This window comes from Sarcophilus harrisii, chromosome 2 (assembly GCF_902635505.1).
Source record: "Sarcophilus harrisii chromosome 2, mSarHar1.11, whole genome shotgun sequence".
Taxonomy (NCBI): Eukaryota; Metazoa; Chordata; class Mammalia; order Dasyuromorphia; family Dasyuridae; genus Sarcophilus; species Sarcophilus harrisii.
Genome location: NC_045427.1, coordinates 17,393,179 through 17,412,064, shown reverse-complemented (window position 1 = coordinate 17,412,064; position 18,886 = coordinate 17,393,179). Strand labels below are relative to the sequence as shown.

The 18,886-nt window shown below is 36.8% G+C and overlaps 1 protein-coding gene across 3 annotated transcripts in view; it reads left to right on the top strand.

Moving 5' to 3' along the window:
* The window catches only part of LOC100935186 (OX-2 membrane glycoprotein), a 110,522-nt gene extending 92,071 nt beyond the window's left edge, over positions 1 to 18,451 (top strand). For all 3 annotated transcript variants that reach the window (XM_031949652.1, XM_031949654.1, XM_023495302.1), the window contains exons 2-5: positions 148 to 480; positions 10,297 to 10,596; positions 15,107 to 15,234; positions 16,752 to 18,451. In XM_031949652.1, the coding sequence (XP_031805512.1) occupies positions 148 to 480; positions 10,297 to 10,596; positions 15,107 to 15,234; positions 16,752 to 16,847 (857 nt within the window). In that variant the 3' untranslated portion in view covers positions 16,848 to 18,451. The remainder of the gene's footprint in view (positions 1 to 147; positions 481 to 10,296; positions 10,597 to 15,106; positions 15,235 to 16,751) is intronic.
* The last annotated feature ends 435 nt before the right edge of the window (positions 18,452 to 18,886 follow it).

The following is an 18,886-nucleotide window of genomic DNA, read 5'->3' as shown; positions in this document are numbered from 1 at the left end:
TTTCACTGGCCACATTCCCTTTAGTTATCCTTCTATAAAATGGGCAGACTAATTTACACACTAGCCTTTTGACAAATTTGTGGCAGGGAAGGACTTTGTGAAACACAATGTGATTGTGAACTCTTTTTATTATCCCTTTATCTTCAGGAATGCCAAGGGTGATTCATGAGACAGAAGTGACCAGCACTGTCGGAGAGAATGTAACTTTGTCCTGCCAGCTGTCTACCGAGAAGGAGGTCCTCCAAGTCACATGGCAGAAAGAAGGTCTAACAACAGATAATATAGCCACATACAGCTCCAATCATGGCCCCAGATTACTTGGATCCTACCATGACCATGTCCGAGTGACCCAAAGTGATTTGAACTCCTCAGCCATCACGCTTGACTTGGTCTCCTTAAAAGATGAAGGATGCTACAGATGCATTTTCAATATCTTCCCCATAGGACCTGTCGTGGGCAGAATGTGTTTGAGTGTTTATGGTAAGTCATTCAATTGGGACCCTGAACAAATGGACTATTCTCATAGTATAGGATTTGTTTTCCTAAGGAGAACAAAATGTCAGGAAATAACATTAGGATAGACTCAATAACAGTCATTAAGGAAAACAAACGAGCAAGCAAAAACAACTAATTCAATCTTGGGTTGTCTTGAGAGTCATTGCTTCTATAAATTAGGCTTCAAGAAAACAAGTTTTTATTAAATGTGTACTCTGCACCAGGAACTGTGCTAAAGTGCTTTGTATAGCCCTGCTGTATTTTACCCTGGTCAGTTCCCATCAAGACAATCGTATTCAGTTCCAGAAGCCAAAATTTTAAGAAATACGATGAAATATTGAAGGATGTCCAGAAAAAAGACAATTAGAAGGATAAAATGTGCCTCTGGTTGTTGCCATGTGAGGACTGCTTGAAAGAAAAGCAGATATTTAATCCAAAAGTGGGGAAAAGGGGGACAGTGTAGATAAAGGGCAGGGACAGCCCCTTTTCAGGGGCTGAAAGACTGATTCTTGGAGGAGGGACTTGACCTGATTAGTTTGGCTCCATAGGGAAGGAATGGGAGCAGAAATTGCAGGTTTGAAAGGGCTTAAGGTGGGCCTAAGGACAAGGAGTGGGAAATTCAATCTAACAATAAGAATTATAGAAAAGTGGATGAGTTCCTTTGTTGGGAAGCAGTTCCTATGCACTGGAGGTTTTTAAACAGTGACCAGACAACCTCTTGTTGGATATCTTACTATATTATTTGGACTAGATGGTTGCTAACATTTCTTGTTGGCCAAAAATACCATAATTTTTAAAATTTTATTTTTAATAGTAGCCTTTTATTTCCAAAATACATGCAAAGATAGTTTTCAACATTCTCCTTTGCAAAACATTGGGTTCCAAATTTTTTCTTGCCCTTCCTTCCAATCCTTTCCTAGATAGAAAGTAACACGATATAAGTCAAACATATGCAATTCTTCTAAATATATTTCCAATTTATTATGCTGCACAAGAAAAATAAGATAACATGAGAAAAAAAGCAAGCAAACAACAACAAAAAGCTGAAAATATTAGGTTGTGATCCATACTCAATACTATTCCATAAATGCATATACCATAATTTATTCACCCATTCCCCAACTGATGGGCATCTATTTAGTTTCCAGTTTCACTGCCACAAGCATTGTTGCACATGTGGGTCCCTTTCCCTCCTTTAAGATCTCTTTGGGATATAAGTCCAGTAAAGACACTGCTGGATCAAAGGGTATGCACAGTTAGATAGCCTTTTGGGCACAGTATCAAATTGTTCTCCAGAATGGTTGAATCAGTTCAGAATTCCACAAACAATGTATTAATATCCCAGTTTTTCCACATCCCCTCCAACATTTATCATCATCTTTTTCAGTCAATTTAGCCAATTTGCGAGATAGGTAGTGGTACCTCATTGTTGTCTTAATTTACATTTCTGTAATCAATAATGATTTGGAGCATATTTTCATATGACTAGAAATGTCTTAAATTACTCCATCTGAAAATTGTCTGTTCATGTCCTATGACCATTTATCAACTGGACAATGGCTTGTATTCTTACAAATTTGAGTCAATTTTCTATTTAAAAAATTCTATTCTGATTCAATCCAAGTAGGGAGAATGCCACTAGTCAAGGTAAAGGTATAGAATGTTCATCATAAGAATGAAGATCTTCACCTACCTAGAATCATTGGATCACAAGATCTCAGATTTTGAAGTAGTAGAACATTAGGACTCATTTTATAGATAAGGAAGTCAAGGTGCAGGGAGGTAAAGTGATTTGTTGTATGAGTTTCTGGGGTCATTCAATTTTAGATCTTAATGTTTCTAGGACAGACCTGTCTCCATTATGCCATTCTGACTTCCAGTAAGGATCAAAAAATCAGAGTGAGAAGGAGCCTAAGAAATCATCAGATCCAACAATATAATTTTATAGTTAAGGAAACTGAAGCTTACAGTTTGACTTAGATCTAGTGGCTAGCAAGTGTCTAAAGTAGGATTGTGGGCACATTGGACATAAGAAGTCGGTCCCCACAAATTCCACAATTTTAGAGATTTAAATATGAAAGACTGACTCGTGGACCAGAAAAAAACATACATAGTCAATATTATAATCCTTTTAAAGAAATTAAGACCTATTAGCCAAGGGCATATGACCAGACAATGTCTAGATTAGAAGGAAGGTAACTCTTCAATTTACATTCTTTATCACATCCAGTTTCTACTCTTTCTATTTATCTATCCATCCATCCATCCATTTAATATCTCTTTATATCTACTTATATATCTACCCATTTATCATCTACTATGGTCTATCTACTTATCTACCATTTATCTATGTATCCATCATTTATTTATTCATATATCTATCTATCCACCCTTTCATTTCTTTATATGTTTACTCATTCACTCATTTTTAATTGTTTTTTTTTTAAATTTACTTATTTGTTATTTATTATTTTGGTTATTTACTTGTTTGACGTCTGTTACCTATGCTATTGATTTAGCCTTTTTGAAATTATTTTGTTATTTCTTATTTATTTCATTGTGTATTTGTTTATTCATTTTGGTGCTTGGTGCATTCCTAAGATCTAGAAAGGGGAAGGGATTTTCAAGGCCTTTTAGGCCCAGTCTTCTCATTTACAGAGGAGAAAACCAAAATCAAAAGAACTGAAGTTTCTTGAACAGTAAGCATTACATAGGTAGAAATTGGTGAAGTCAAAATTTGAATCCAGATTTTGAGTTTTGAAGTCCAGTATTCTTTTGAAATGATATTTGGTCATCGAGGCAATAGACAGCCACAGAAGATTTTTGAGCAGAGGAGTGACATGGTCCGAATTGTGTTTTAGGCATATTTTATTATCACCTAGATGGTGAATCAATTAATTGATTAATATCAACTTCTCTCTTAGAATGAGGATCTGAGGGAAGTTCAGGGAAATGAACCATGTCCACAGAGAAATACATTATATTTTTACACATACATACATACACATTCACATATGTGCACACACATACACACATGACACATTCACATAAGCTCAATAAATGCAAAATAATTTAAATGAACACTCACAATTGATAGGTTTGAGGAAAAGATATTTGTTCTCTGACTTGATGGAAATTGGAGGTTCTAAGAGAGGCAAGTGAGTAGGGAGGGCATTACAAACAAGGAAGATCAATTAGAAGATGGATGGAATTGTTTTCTTTTCACTTCAAAAAATCTGTTTTTCTTTTCTACAGTAGTTATCTGTCAAATTGGGGTGTAATAAAAGTATCTCCTTCCCAGGAGTAAGATCAAGTGAAATAATAATTGCAGAACATTTAGCACAAGGAAAGTAACATAGATTTTTAAAAATAGTCTAGGGGATCAGTGCTGAGGGTTTGAACTAATCAAGTATCTGTACAAAAATACAAAAAAAGGGGGAATATGAAAACGAGAATGACATCATCTTCATTAAAGACCTGCCTCATCCCCCAAAAAGAAAAAAAAAAGATTTTTTTTCTTAAATTTGTGGATCTAAATAGGCAAGAAGCTAATTAGTTTCTTCTACAACTCACCTCAACCTATCAGAAAGCTTCCCCATTCCCTCGAAAGACTTGGGATCCTTGTGCAATAAATATTCCATGAATGAGGCCTCTTGCTTTTATCAAATGAAAATAATAAAATGTAGTACAGGTAAAGAGAGTGTTTCCCCAAATCAGAACACTTCAACACTGCCATTTCTCCATGTACTCTGCTTTACAAAAATACACTCCCCTACTCTGCTCACCTCATTGACTTGCATTCCCCAGGCTTAGAAATGATCAGGATTTGGAGTAGGGCTATGGAAGGAGTTAGCTTTGCTTGCCTTACCTCACCCTTTGTTTTTCTTGGGATGTTCATTTCTCCATTTACAAAATAGGGGAAGTAGTACAGGGCAATGGGGACACAGCATTGAAAAAATCAAGAAGACCTGGATTTCCTTGCAATGTGAACTCCAGGGCAGGTGGATGGTACAGAGATTAGAGTGCTAGTCCTGGAGTCAGGAAGATCCGAGTTAAAATTTGAACTCAAGCACTGGGCAAGTCATTTAATTTCATTTGCCTCAGTTTCCTCTTTTGTAAAACAAACTAGAGAAAGAAGTGGCAAACCACTCAGGTATCTTTACAAAGAGACAGACACAAATCAACTGGACAAGTACGACAAAGTATGCAAACCATATAACACTCTAGAAACATTAGCTGCTATAATGGCTCTCTTTTTGTAAAACCTGTGACAGCAGAAGTCATAATGAGAAAGAATAATTCTATATGCATTGTCCACTCCTAGAAGGTCTGCAGAAGTCATGACTTTGGTTTACAAAACCAATATCTGACATGTGTGAAAATCAAAAAGTTCATTTGGGGAAGATTTGGGGATGTATAAGGAAATATATGACTAAAATGTACCTCAAATATGACAGCATTCTATCTCATAATTGGGGAAGTTGAGACACAGAGAAGGTACTCAGTTGGAAAGAGAATGAGTAACAAGAATGCCTTTATTGCTTATGACTTGTTTGATAATGGACAAGTCAATTAACTGCTAGGAAACACTATGAACAATTGAAGTAAACCAAGCTGACCTGGAAAGTCACTTCCCATAGTTCTTTATCCTAATTTTTCCATACTTGGATCATTGAGTTGTGTCAGCAAATAATGTGATTAAAAATAGTAGTTACTGCCAGGACCCAACGAAACTGACTCATGATGACCTTTTTCTGTGTAGAAGATCTTGTCATCAACTATTGGGGAAGAGAATTAGGGAAATTTCTTGAGAGGAAAGCTACTATTTTGGCTTCTTTGGTACTTCAAACTGAAAATAAAATTTTAAAATCTTGACTTGATTCTCAACCAGCTTCCTTAATGTATGTGGGCTGGAGGCCAAGAGGGAAAAGAAGGCTTAACCAATGTCTTTCCAGTAACAAGAACCCTCGGTGACCATAACCCAGGGGGAAATATTCAGTGGATGGGGATTTCAGAGAGGGGAGATACTATCAAAGGTCTGAAAGGCTTGAAGTGAGGGAAGAAGAAAAGGGAAGGCAAGGACTGGGGTAAGATAGGAGCAGTAAAGTGCAAACAATAGTGCTAAACAAGAAGTCAGGGTCAATCTCTTTTCTCACAAATTTAACTTCTCTGGGCCTCAGTTTCCTCATCTATTAAGTGAGGATAGTTATACTTAGTCCCTCCCCACTATCCTGCAATTGGCCTGAGGCTAAAATGAAATAATTTTACAGAAAACATTTTGTAAACCATAAAGCACTATACAAATTTCACCTGGTATCATCATTACCACCACAGTGGTATAATATATATATAAATAAGTTTAATAGCTTGAAAAGCTTTATTAGCTTAAAATTATATTAAAATTTTTGGAAAACTCAAATGTATTTACCCACATTAATTCCTCTATACACATATGTGGGTATAGCTATAGATATAACTTTATCTATATGTAAATTCTATTATTTATTTTTATATTCCACGTATCTGTGCGTATTTGCATGTATATCTCTATCTAAATATAATTCAGAGATTATTTAGGAGGAAGCACTCCAGCTGAGGACCTCATGGTGACATTTAGATCCCATTCCTCTTGACGATGTTTACAATGACTTGTCAAATCTCGTGTACTTGTACACATTGCCCAATAGTTGAGTGATTCATTTTCTTTCCCCCAAACATGCATGATCACCACAGACCATAAGATCAAGGTCTCATGATCCCAGAGGACAAGCAAACATGTGCAGGGATCCGGGGGAGGGTGATGGGTCACTCTGCACTTTTGCTCAGATTGGAATTTCTTCTTGCAAGAAAATCATTGGTGATATGGGATCTTATTTTTATCATGGGAAAGACCTTAAGAGCCTATCTAGTTCCAGGATGTCAGACTTATAGCTTTAAAATGGGAAAGAGACTGAGAGATTATATAATCCAGCTTCTCATTTTCATGAGGCACAGAGAAGTTCTTGTGAACCCACAAAGGTAAAAAGTGGCAAACCCCAATCTGAGCTGTATTTCTTAGACTATGCATTGTCTCTTCTCGTTGCACCACATTCCTTCTACCTTTTGAGGCTGAAAGCTTCCCGATTTCTCCTCGGGTCTACATTCATATTATAACCCTAAAGAGAATGTGGCTTTCTTAAGGAGAGAGAGAATTCCATATTTGTTTCTTTTTAGAATTATTTAATTCTTCCATAGCTTCCAAAATAAATTTGTTTATGTCCAGAAGAACTGCAAAGAGTTTCCGTTTCCTGTTTCTAGTTTACTTTTCATGAAAGTTTACCTAAGGTATTGGATTTTTAAATGGATTTTAAAGGAACAGATTTCAAGTACGTGCCTTGCAGAGATGCAGAGGCCTTAACAAGCTCCTGGGAAAGATGCACCATTGTCTAATTGTCCATTGTCTAATACAAAGACAATATTATAGATATGTTTATAGCATGTATTCCTTCCATATATAAGTTTAACTAGATGGCTTTAAAATCTCTCCTGTGATTTCAAAGAATGATTTTCAATTCAATTCAAAGAATGGAACAAAAAAAAATATGGTTTCCTGGCAAAGAGGGAAAATGACTTTCAAAAATGGTACAGATTTAGCATTTAGATTAGTATGAATGAGAAGGGAACATGCACCAAAAAATATGGGGACTATTTGCCAGATCCCCATAGTTATTTCACCTTTGAAAAAAGATTTTCATTGGCGAAGTATTGTGGAAAGATAGAGTTGAGAAGATAGAGGTCCCTTAACAGCTTTTAGATTGACTAAGCTTTATGAATCTAGGTAAGTGGGTTAATCTCTCTGAACAAGAGTTAACATATATGTAAAATGGGAATAATGACCTCAATAGTATCTGCCTCAAAGGACTCTTGTGAGTTTCAAATAAGACCCTCTATGAAAAATGCTTTGTAAACTTCAAATCACTATATGAATACCAGATGTGATTGATAAATCAACAAAAGCTTATGAAGAACTTACTATGTGCCAGATACTGTGCTAGGCACCAGAGGTACAAAAAAGAATGAAAATTATCCCTGCCCTCAAGAATCTTGCTGGATGGAAGAGAGATTATAATCTTGCCTTGCCTTCTCTTTCCACCGATGGAGAGACGTGAAATAGAGAGATGATTGTATGTGAGTGGGGAAAAAAAACAGCATATATGTCAACAATTTTGTGGAAAAAATGATAACAATTGGCAATTGATTGGATTATGGGAGCAAGGTGGAATAGTCAAGGATGATATTAAGGTTGTGGACTTGGGTGACTGGGAGTATGGTGGGACTGGGACCAAATAATGAGCATACTACAGTAGAATGAGCACTGACTCAGAAGCTATCACCTAGGTGCCTTAGCTTCTCTTGGCTTTAGTTTCCTTGTCTATGCCAAAGGAGAAGAGGTGACGTCACTTCTGAGGTCTGAGATGTCACCTCGGTCTGTCTATGATCCCCCTGATTCTGTTTACCTCTGCATATCTCCTTTGCCAAAAAAGCTATGTATTCATCATCGGAGAAAAAAGAAACAATTAGGAAGGGGAAAACATAAGAAAGAGATTTGTAAGCACTTGGCTTAAGAGTCAGCAGAGCTGGATTCTAATTCTAGTGGTATCACTGACCAGCTGCTCGACCTTACACTAGTCACTTCCCTTGACTTTATAATTGGGATCCTGGGATCTCCACCCATTACAGTAAATTTTTGTTTGTACTTTAAACAGCTGACCTAGTATGTGTTTTGATGGGAAATAGCTGAATTGCTACAGAGAAAAGATGCTGACCAAGGAAAGTGGAAAGGAGAAGGAGGAGGGGGAGACAAGCAAGGTCTTGGGAAGGGAAGTCTCTACCAGAAAGGCATTATGATATAGAAAGAGCACTGGGTAAAAGGGAAAACAACTGCCTTCCAGTCTGGTTATAGCATTAATTAACTTGGTGATTCTGGTAGGTCACTATACATCTCTGAATATTAATTTGTAGTAGTGATAGTGACAGTAATTTTTCTATAGCACTTCCTCTGTGCCAAACACTGTAATCAACACTTTACAATATTGTATCATAATCTTCACATAACAACTCTGGGATATAGTTAATATTATCTTCATTTTACAGATAAGGAAAATGAGGCTTAAAGAAATTCAATGATTCGCCAAGGTCAAACAGCTAACAGTTATCTGAGACAGGATTTGAACTCAAATCTTGACAATAAATCCAGCATTCTATCCATTATGTTCTCTACAAAAGAGGAAATGGTGGAGTGGGGAGATCAGGTGCAAGACATGAAATTCTAGATCAGTTCTATTTAAATTCATGGCCCCATTCACTGGGATAAAATCATAAAATGTGAGGAGCTGTTCTAAGTGCTGATGCCCTCATATTGCCCCCATTCTCTAAGAGAACCAACATATAGTCAAATAAACTATACATAAAATACAACTAAACTTGCTAATTGAATCATCAGAAATTCTATTCAAGTACTTAAATAAGTATGTGACCCTGGACAATTTTTTTTCTGAATCATAGGGTTTTCTGTGAAATAGGAATAATGATACCTACTTATAATAATAATTAATTACATCAGATGGTTGTTGGAGAGAAAATACATTTTAGGTCTTAAAGTACTATATGACTATTAGCTATTATTATTATGAGATGAAGTCCATGTTGTACCATCTAGCCCTAAAATGGGGTCAAAGAGGATAAAGGGATTTGAGGATTTTATGCTTGCTTTTTTCCTCTCCAACTCCCACCATAATAATCAGTAGACTCCTCCATCTACCCAAAGAATAAGGGGAGTGAATAGGAGTAGGAGATGGTAAGCAATGGTTTCTTCTGGTGTGGAGCAGGGAGGGAAATACCAAGTATCATCTGGGAGATAAGGGGAGTTCCTGAGAGTAACAGAAACGTTATGTGCAAAGGGGATCTTTATGTTGGAGGAGAAAAGACCCAAGGGGATGAGAAGGTCAAGCCTGATTATTTTCTTCAAGTATTTGCCTGGTTGTCCTTGGAAGAAAAGATTCAACTGCTGGGATCCAGAGGGCAGAACTGGGAGCCAGAGGGTATCTATAATAAAGAGAGAGGTTTTTCTAGTTGTAATGACAGATTTACTATTAGAACAGTTCCAAAGGGAATTAGGCTGCTTTGGGAAGTAGCAGAATTCCCCAAATTCAACATCACCAAGTAGAGTTACAGAAAGGATTCTTATTCCTTTCCCAAGGATTCCTTATTCCCAAAGGGTTGGAAAGGGATTCAGAGACCATTTATTCTAACCTGTGGATGAACTAAAATCTCCAGGACCAAAGCCAACAAGTGGTTGTCCAGTCTTTGCTCAGAGACCTCAATTAGAGTGAACTCCCATCTCCCAAGGGATCCCCTTGTATTTTTAGACATCTTTTATTGTTGGGGAATCTTTCTTTTGTTTTCTGATTTCATCTAAATTTGCCCCTTCATAACTAACCCCTCTCCCCCCACCTACCATTGTCCCTGATCCCAACTTTTGGATCTAAGCTGAAAAATTCTAATTCTTCCACATGACTGCCCTTCAAATGTTGAAACACGGCTAGCATGTGTTCCCACCCTAAATCTTTTCTCTGTGCTGAAAATTCTGACTTTTTCAGCTGATCCTTACTTTGTATAAATTCAAGGTTTTAACTACTGTGGTTAAGTCCCAGGGCTAATAGAATGGCTTCATGGGGTTGGGGGATGAGATTAAGACTTTGTTCCCTTATCTTGGCTGCTTCCCAAGACTTTTAACTAGGGACTCTCCTGTTAAACCAACAGCTATATCAAAACCCAAGATGGATGCCCAGCTGCTGACCATGGCTGAGGAGGAAATACTGGCAGTGAGCTGCCAGGTGACGGCAAAACCAGCTCCTGAGATCACCTGGGACCTGCCGGATGGCTTAGTGGTCATGCCACAACTGTCCTATATTTGGCATCCTAACAAGACTGTAACTGTCATCAGCAACTTCACCTACATCCCTGCCCAGGTCCCCCAGGAGTGGCCAATAATGTGTTTGATTCGCCACCCGATTCTCAACACAAGGATGCAACTGGAGTATCCATTGCATAGACCTACTGGTAAGTGGGGACTATTGGTGGAGGCGAAGGAAGACATGGAAATTACCTCCAGGGAGAGAGGAGAGATCGTGTCATGTAGGAAAGAAAAAACAGATTTTGAGCTAGAAAAATAACAAAAATTGACTATTCCAACACCCTCAATTTAAATATAAATGCATTCCAGGGAAAAAAAAGGATTTGACCAAGGTCATACAAGTAGCAAGAAACTGTCAAAATTTGAACCCATGTCTTTAGATACTATGTCCCACGATGGTATCTTTCCATCTCATGATGTTGCCATCCCAGGCCATGTACTGATCCTCACAAACTATCAACAAGTACTCATTCATACCTTTCCTGTCCCAGATCCTAAGACAGGTTCTTGGAAGACAATGACAAAAATAAAATCATTTCTTGCTTTCAAAGAACTTAACATTTTATTATTGGAAACAGCATTAAGTAACTATTGTGCTTCAGTCATCATGCTAAGCACAAGGGACACAATAATGCTAATGAATTATTCTCTACCTTCAAGGACTAGACATGTACATACAAAGTCCTTTGAAAACAAATAATAATTTATTATCTCTTTTTTCATTAAATTTGCTTTTATTAGGAGTAGTTCTCTCTTAAGAACCATCCTCTGACCTCATTTGTATTGAAAACTTTTTGATTTCACTCTTTGAACATAATGACCCCTGTGATTTTGACCTGGGCATTAGGGACATAAAGCTCAATAGTGTAAGGTGGTGTCAACCTTAGCCATCCCATGAAGGCCAAAGTGTTCTTGATTTGCATTAAGGTAATGGAGGCTTCCAGGGCTAATTATGGGGTGGAGGGGTGTGCTGTGATAGTCCTGGTGCACATTGATCAGAATTCTGATTGATCACTTATGGGTTTCCTTAACTGAGGTCCAGGGAACTAAAATGACTTGTCTATGTGTATAGAGATCTGGAACTCTGGAGAAGTATACTTGAAATAAGGTGTTTACTCAGTGGAATTGATGAGATGATGGTTCTCTAGTTCCCATATATACTTAGTACTTAATATGGTGATGTAATGATTCTCTAGTTCACACATATTCAGTATGCTGTAATGATGTAATTTTTCTAAGGTAAACAAGGGCTGAGAAGGACTGGAAATGAGACATTTCATCTTTGACCGGTCTCATGGTGGCTCTCCTGCCTCCTGCACTAAATTCAGGGCTGGTCCCAAGGACCTCCAGAAAGCCAGCCCAGACATTAAACAAGTGGAAGAAGGGAAATTCAAATTCAGATCCTTTGGCTCTTTCTCTTGTTTCACTTAGTTCCTGGGTTTATGCTTTGTGAGAATTTGGTGAGGAAATGGAGGAATAGCTGAAGAAGAGAAAACTGGAGAGATAGGGGTGCGGAGAGAAGAGAATGTGATATACTTATTCAAGTTCCTTAAGTTTTCAAGCAGAAGGAAAAGAGATTTAATTATGTTTTATCTGGTCCCAGAAAGATCAGGAAAACTGGTTAGAAAAGAGAGTAATGAATGCTTGGTGGGAGGGGGAAAATTCAATAATTTGAGCTAACCAGAAGTGGACTGGGCTGTATCATGATATTGCATCAAAGTCTTCAATGCAAATGCTAGATTTCCAAGAGTAGGGTACTAGAGAATATTTTAAATGGACTTGACCACAATAACTCAGTGAATGGAAGGTCCCTTCCAAAACTGAAATCTTTTGCTTTTGTGATACTGTGACTTTCCAGTTACCCTCAGTACCAACTCGATCTCACATCTCGACTTCCCTTATTCAACCATACTTATCTATTCTGCTTCTAGTTTCATAAGGAACTGAAACAAATACCTAATTTAACTTAGTTTTATTAAATTATCATTTATATTTACAAGACTCTACTGACCACTGTTTATCAAAAGAAAAACAGCATAGTTTTATTGGAAGAGAACTGAATTTGGACTTTAATATTAATATAAAATAAAATATATTATATGTAACATATTTATAGAATGTAATATACATATATGTATATTTCCTAGCAAAATTTATTTAAAACAGTTTTATCTTCTACTCTCTTCTTCCATTTTATAAATTCTCTCATTATATTCCTTTGACATCATCTAGATAGGAATTATTTTTATCATTTTACGATAAGGAAACTGTCTCAGACAGATAAAGTACACATGAATATATAAAGTTACACAGTGGGTAAATCAGGACTCCGACCCAAATTGGACATCATTGACTGAGTAGCTAGAATGAATCTTAGAAGCCATTGAGCCTAATCCTATCATTTTATAGATGAAGAATTGAGGTCCAGAGAAGTTATGACCTGACCAGATTTACACAGATAGTAAGAGACGGCTGGGATTAAAATCCTAGGTCTCTTTACTCCATTGCATACTGCACCATTGCCTCTTAACTCTTTGCTCACAAAAGCCAAAGCACAGTCTCATCTTAATGAAACTAAGTCTAGTGAAACTGAAAAGGCCTAAATTGGAATCAGAAACCTAGAATTTTAATTTGGACTTTGTTGTTTATTAACTCTGACTCATGAGGCAAGCTATATTTCCATATAATTTTTTTTATGGAACTCAGTTTCCCTTTTCATTAAAGGGAAGGGGTGAGCACTAAAGGGATTAGGTAATCTCTTTTAACCTTTTGTCCCACAATCTTTTCTATTAATTTTATGAAATATTCTAAATATTTCTAATAATTATATAGACACGGACAGAGTCTGCCATTGTGGTACAGTGGAACATTTAATGAGTTTGGATTTAGTGCATCTGAATTCAAATCTCATTTCTACAATGTACTATATGTGTGACCTGGGATAAGACAGTAACTCTCTGACCCTCAATTTATTTATTTTTTTTTCCTTCTCCACTTCATTTTTTTTTATTTAATAGCCTTTTATTTACAGGATATATGCATGGGTAACTTTACATCATTAACAATTGCCAAACCTCTTGTTCCAATTTTTCACCTCTTCCCCCACCCCTCCCCCAGATGGCAGGATGACCAGTAGATGTTAAGTACATTAAAATATAAATTAGATACACAATAAGTATACATGACCAAAATGTTATTTTGCTGTACAAAAAGAATCACTCTGAAATATTGTACAATTAGTTTGTGATGGAAATCAAAAATGCAGGTGGGCATAAATATAGGGATTGGGAATTCAATGTAATGGTTTTTAGTCATCTCCCAGAGTTCTTTCTCTGGCCGTAGCTGGTTCAGTTCATTACTGCTCCACTGGAAATGATTTGGTTGATCTCGTTGTTGAGGATGGCCAGGTCCATCAGAACTGGTCATCATATAGTATTGTTGTTGAAGTATATAATGATCTCCTGGTCCTGCTCATTTCACTCAGCATCAGTTCGTGTAAGTCTTTCCAGGCCTTTCTGAAATCATCCTGTTGGTCATTTCTTACAGAACAGTAATATTCCATAATATTCATATACCACAAGTTATTCAGCCATTCTCCAACTGATGGACATCCATTCAGTTTCCAGTTTCTAGCCACTACAAAAAGGGCTGCCACAAACATTAGTGCACATACAGGTCCTTTTCCCTTCTTTATAATCTCTTTGGGATATAATCCCAGTAGTAACACTGCTGGATCAAAAGGTATGCACAGTTTGATAACTTTTTTAGCATTGTTCCAAACTACTCTCCAGAATGGTTGGATTCGTTCACAACTCCACCAACAATGCATCAATGTCCCAGTTTTCCCGCATCCCCTCCAACAATCATCATTATTTTTCCTGTCATCTTAGCCAATCTGACAGGTGTGTAGTGGTATCTTAGAGTTGTCTTAATTTGCATTTCTCTGATTAATAATGACTTGGAGCATCTTTTCATATGACTAGAAATAGTTTCAATTTCTTCATCTGAGAATTGTCTGTTCATATCCTTTGACCATTTTTCAATTGGAGAATGGCATGATTTTTTTTTTATAAATTAGAGTTAATTCTTTATATATTTTGGAAATGAGGCCTTTATCAGAACCTTTGACTGTAAAAATATTTTCCCAGTTTATTGCTTCCCTTCTAATCTTGTCTGCATTAGTTTTGTTTGTACAAAAACTTTTCAGTTTGGTATAATCGAAATTTTCTATTTTGTGATCAGTAATGATCTCTAGTTCTTCTTTTGACCCTCAATTTATCCATATGTCACATAAGGAGGATAGATGGCTAGATAAGTAGTCCTTGATCTAGAACTACATATTCTCCATCTGCTTGAGTACAGTTTTCTCATCTGTAAAATGAAGACATTAGACTAGACGATCTTCCTAGATCTGTGATCCTATGTCTCTTTCACTGGACCTCAGTTTCCTCACCTATAAAATGAGGGAATCAGATCAGCTGGACTCTTTGTTGCTTTCCAGAGTTAGATCTCTGATTAGAAGTAACATTCCCTCTGTGATCTTAGTCTAGGAAGTCAGTCTGTCAATAAGCATTATTAAACTCCTGCTATGTGCCAGACACTATGCTGAGTGCCCTAACCCATGTAGCCTCACTGCCTGATGATCTTGCCTTTCAGATGGACATAAGGTGTTCTTCATCGCCTTCTCTTTTGTGATCGTCACTGTTTTTCTCCTGGGACTCTGTTATTGCGGTTTACGGAAACAAAAAACAGCTGCCTGTCAAGTGGGTGAAGCTCTGATCTTGGTAAATATGAAAATAACTCACTCAGAGGGCAGCTTTGTACACACGATGGCTAGTTTGTTTGTTTGGGGAAAAATGGTGGGCTGGAGCTTCAGGGACTGGAAATATTCGGCTTTTAGAAATGGGAAGACTTGCATTCTGACCCTGCCTCAGATATTAAATAGTCACATGAACCTGAAATTACAGATTAGTCTCTCTGTCTCCTTTCTCTAATAATTAATCTGTAAAATGGGGATAACAAGAGTGCTTCCTTTCCCTTTTGTTTGCATATATTTTCAATACATTCAATAAATTGAAGAGCAAGATATATTTTAAAGCAAACCCAATTTTATTGTTAAAGTAAAATAAGGTAACATGTCAGTTGCTTTGTGCATTTACCCATGTTATATAATTTTCAGCTATTATAAAAGGTCTTCATATATGTTTGTTGGGAACACAATATATAACTTTGCTTTACCTGTGGTAGACCTTTTCCTCTCTTCTTGTGAGAGGATGATGGTGATTCAGAGACTGAGAGGCAGTTGCTGTTCTCTGATCTCCCCACTGAGAGGCAGTTGCTTTTGTCTGACCTCTCTTCTTTTCCCTCTGCTTCCAATTTATTTTCCCAGTCCACAAGCAACACCTATGTCAGTAAAGGCTGCTTTGCAGCTCCTTCAGATGTTCACAGCTGTGGAGGCTCTCAGAGAATTGACCTGCCCCTTACAGTGCACTTAGGCATGGTCCTTAACATCTGTTCTCACTGTGGAGCTAAGATCACATAGATAGGTAGATGACAGTTGTTGTATGTTAGGTGTGCTAAATAGTTAGACCCCTGGAGGAACTCAAGCACAAAGGACAGCTAAAGGACTTATAAACAAAGCATTGATGATGATGACAAAAGTAACATTTTATGCATTTTAAAGTTTACAAAGTGCTTTACATACATTATGTCATCTGATCCTCAGGTGCTATTATATAGAATTTTATAGAATTAGAATCTGAGGCACACACCATTTAAATGACTTGTCCAGGATGGACAACTAGACAGGATTTGAACTCAGGATTTTTAAAATTTCAATTTCAGGGATCTATCCATACTTTATGCTAGTCCCTTAGTTTATTTCTAATGTTATTTTCAGCTACAGATTTATAATCTTGTATAATTTATAATTCGGATTAGAAAAGTCACATCTGGGAGAGATGGTATGGTAGATATGTGTTCAAGATTATGCATAGAGATAATTTCTAATGTCTTCATTTTACAAAAAAAGGCAATAGAGTAGCTTGTTCAAGGTCCTTCATAAATGGCAGAGCTCAGCTACAGTGCCTTTCTGCTATCTCCATAAGGGCAGAGTTTTGCTTCCACAATTGTCCACTCTCAAATCCAAATGAAACTATAGTTCTGAGCCTGTGAAAGCTAGGAAAGGCTTATAGAATTAAATTTATTTTTATGAATTTTCAAAAAAAACCCCAAAATATCAACAGGAACAACAACAAAAACAAAGTGCTCAGAAAATTCACCCGTGTCATTTCTCTAACAGGCTACCACTTGGTTGACTCCAAAGATCTGCTGTGGGAGGTTCTCAAACAAACTATCTGCCAATATCATTGAACGTCAAAGGACAGAGACCGTGTGATACCCTTTTTTTTTTTTTTTTTTTTTTTTGTACTTATGATGGAAGTATTCTCCAACCTGTGCTCAGCTGTATTACTGAAACTGGCAAGAAACGGGCAAGATCTTGTTTCTCATATTTCTCAATTTCAGTTCTTCAGTGGGTCTATGATCTCGTGAGTTTCGGAATTCCTTCCGGTGATGTCAAGTGAAACAGAATGAGATCCCTCCAGATCTGCCTGTTTTGATGTCACCCTTGTTTTGTCAATGGTGTTCCAAAAATTTGACACAAGGATTCAATCTAATGTTTGGAATCATCTTTGATTTTTCCACTTTTGAAGATATCGACAAAACATTCTGCCTATCTCTGACATCAACATGTGATCTCAACAAATGATTTATCTACCTTTTCTTTCTGGTATATACTCCCATGATGACATCCTTGGACATTATACTTTTTCAGAAAACGATATTGATTATATGTCATGGCTGATTATAGCTACCTCTTATCTCACCATTGTCCCTTACACACTTTCTAAGTATATCATAGGATATGATGTTCCAATTGAATGGTCATGTAACATAATTTCTAATATGTTTAGCATGAAAGATCCTTTTTATTTTTTTTAAGGAAAAACTGTATAGAGTGAAATCATTTTTGATGGAACAAGAATGTGAAGAATATACACATATGTGCCATATATTTCAAAGAGTCAGAATCTCTAGTCATATGGAATGATTTACTTTGTTGGCATTGTTTAGTTATTTAAATCATGTTAAACCATGTCTGGCACACCAGTTTTTTGTTTTGTTTTTTTTTGACAAAGATACTGGAATGCCTTGCCATTTCCTTCTCTATGTCATTTTATAGATTGGGAAACTGAGGTAAATGGGGTTAAGTGACTTCCCCAGGGTCACACTCATGAAGATAAGTTTTCCTGATTCTAAGCCCAGTTCTCTAAATTTGCTATCCAGAATCAAAGTAAGTTGGAATTCTTCTGATTTCAATTAGATAATTACTATTATCTGATCACCAGTGAATTATATCTATTGTTGTCTTCATGACCAAACCAATTTATTTCTGCTTTTACAATGTCATCAATGCTACCTCATAAATAAAAATACTTAAGAAATTCAGGGATCTCTGAAGTGGGTTTAGTTAAACCCTTGGCTAATGTGGATTTTGAATACCCATGGAAGTCTTTGCAAGTAACTGTACCCAACTAACACACCATCCTCTGGGCATTCTGGGGATCAGTGACCTTGGTTGGATTGATTTTCAGAGTGAAGACAGTCAGTCTCTTTGACTGTTCCTGTACTTGAAGACATACTAGAATGTTAGGGTCATTCAGGGCATCAGCTGTGCTAACTATCCTTGGAGCAACAGAAGTTACCTCTAAGTTACTGTATACTATCAAAGAACTTTCATGAAGAACTCTGTTGACACGGGTGAATTTTCTTAGTATTACTGCAGTATATTTATCCAATGTTATTATTTAAGATGTCTTATTTTTATCTTTAAAAATCCCTTTTTCTTTCTCCCCAAATATGTCCTTCCCTCTTTCCTTACCATGAATGACTTTTTGTAACAAACATAAAAATAAGTACAGTAAAAACAATCAACAGATTGACAAAGTCTGTCTGTATGCAAACTAGAGAAGTGGATTTATTATGATAGCACAGAAGTTGTTGGGTGACACTGTAAAAGTGGAAGCTGAAATGCTGCAGTGGAAAGCAAGGGAGATTCCTTGGTTTGCCTTTAATGGGCTGTTTCAGATATGAGCAAACATTTGCTAAGACTTAATCTGAAGCTAAAGGGGAATGAGATTTCAAGCTGGAAGGGATATTAACAAATAAATAAAAGTTAATCATAATAAATATTCCATTTCTCTCCAATTTTACAGATGAGAAAACTGAGGTCCAGGGGAGTTAAACCTTAATTCCTATTAGGAATAATTATATCTGAAGGAAGAACAGTAAACTATGTTCAACGACATTGTTAGGATTTCTGCTCCCAATGGCCATATCAGGACTACACAGACACACACACGTGTGTGTGTGTGT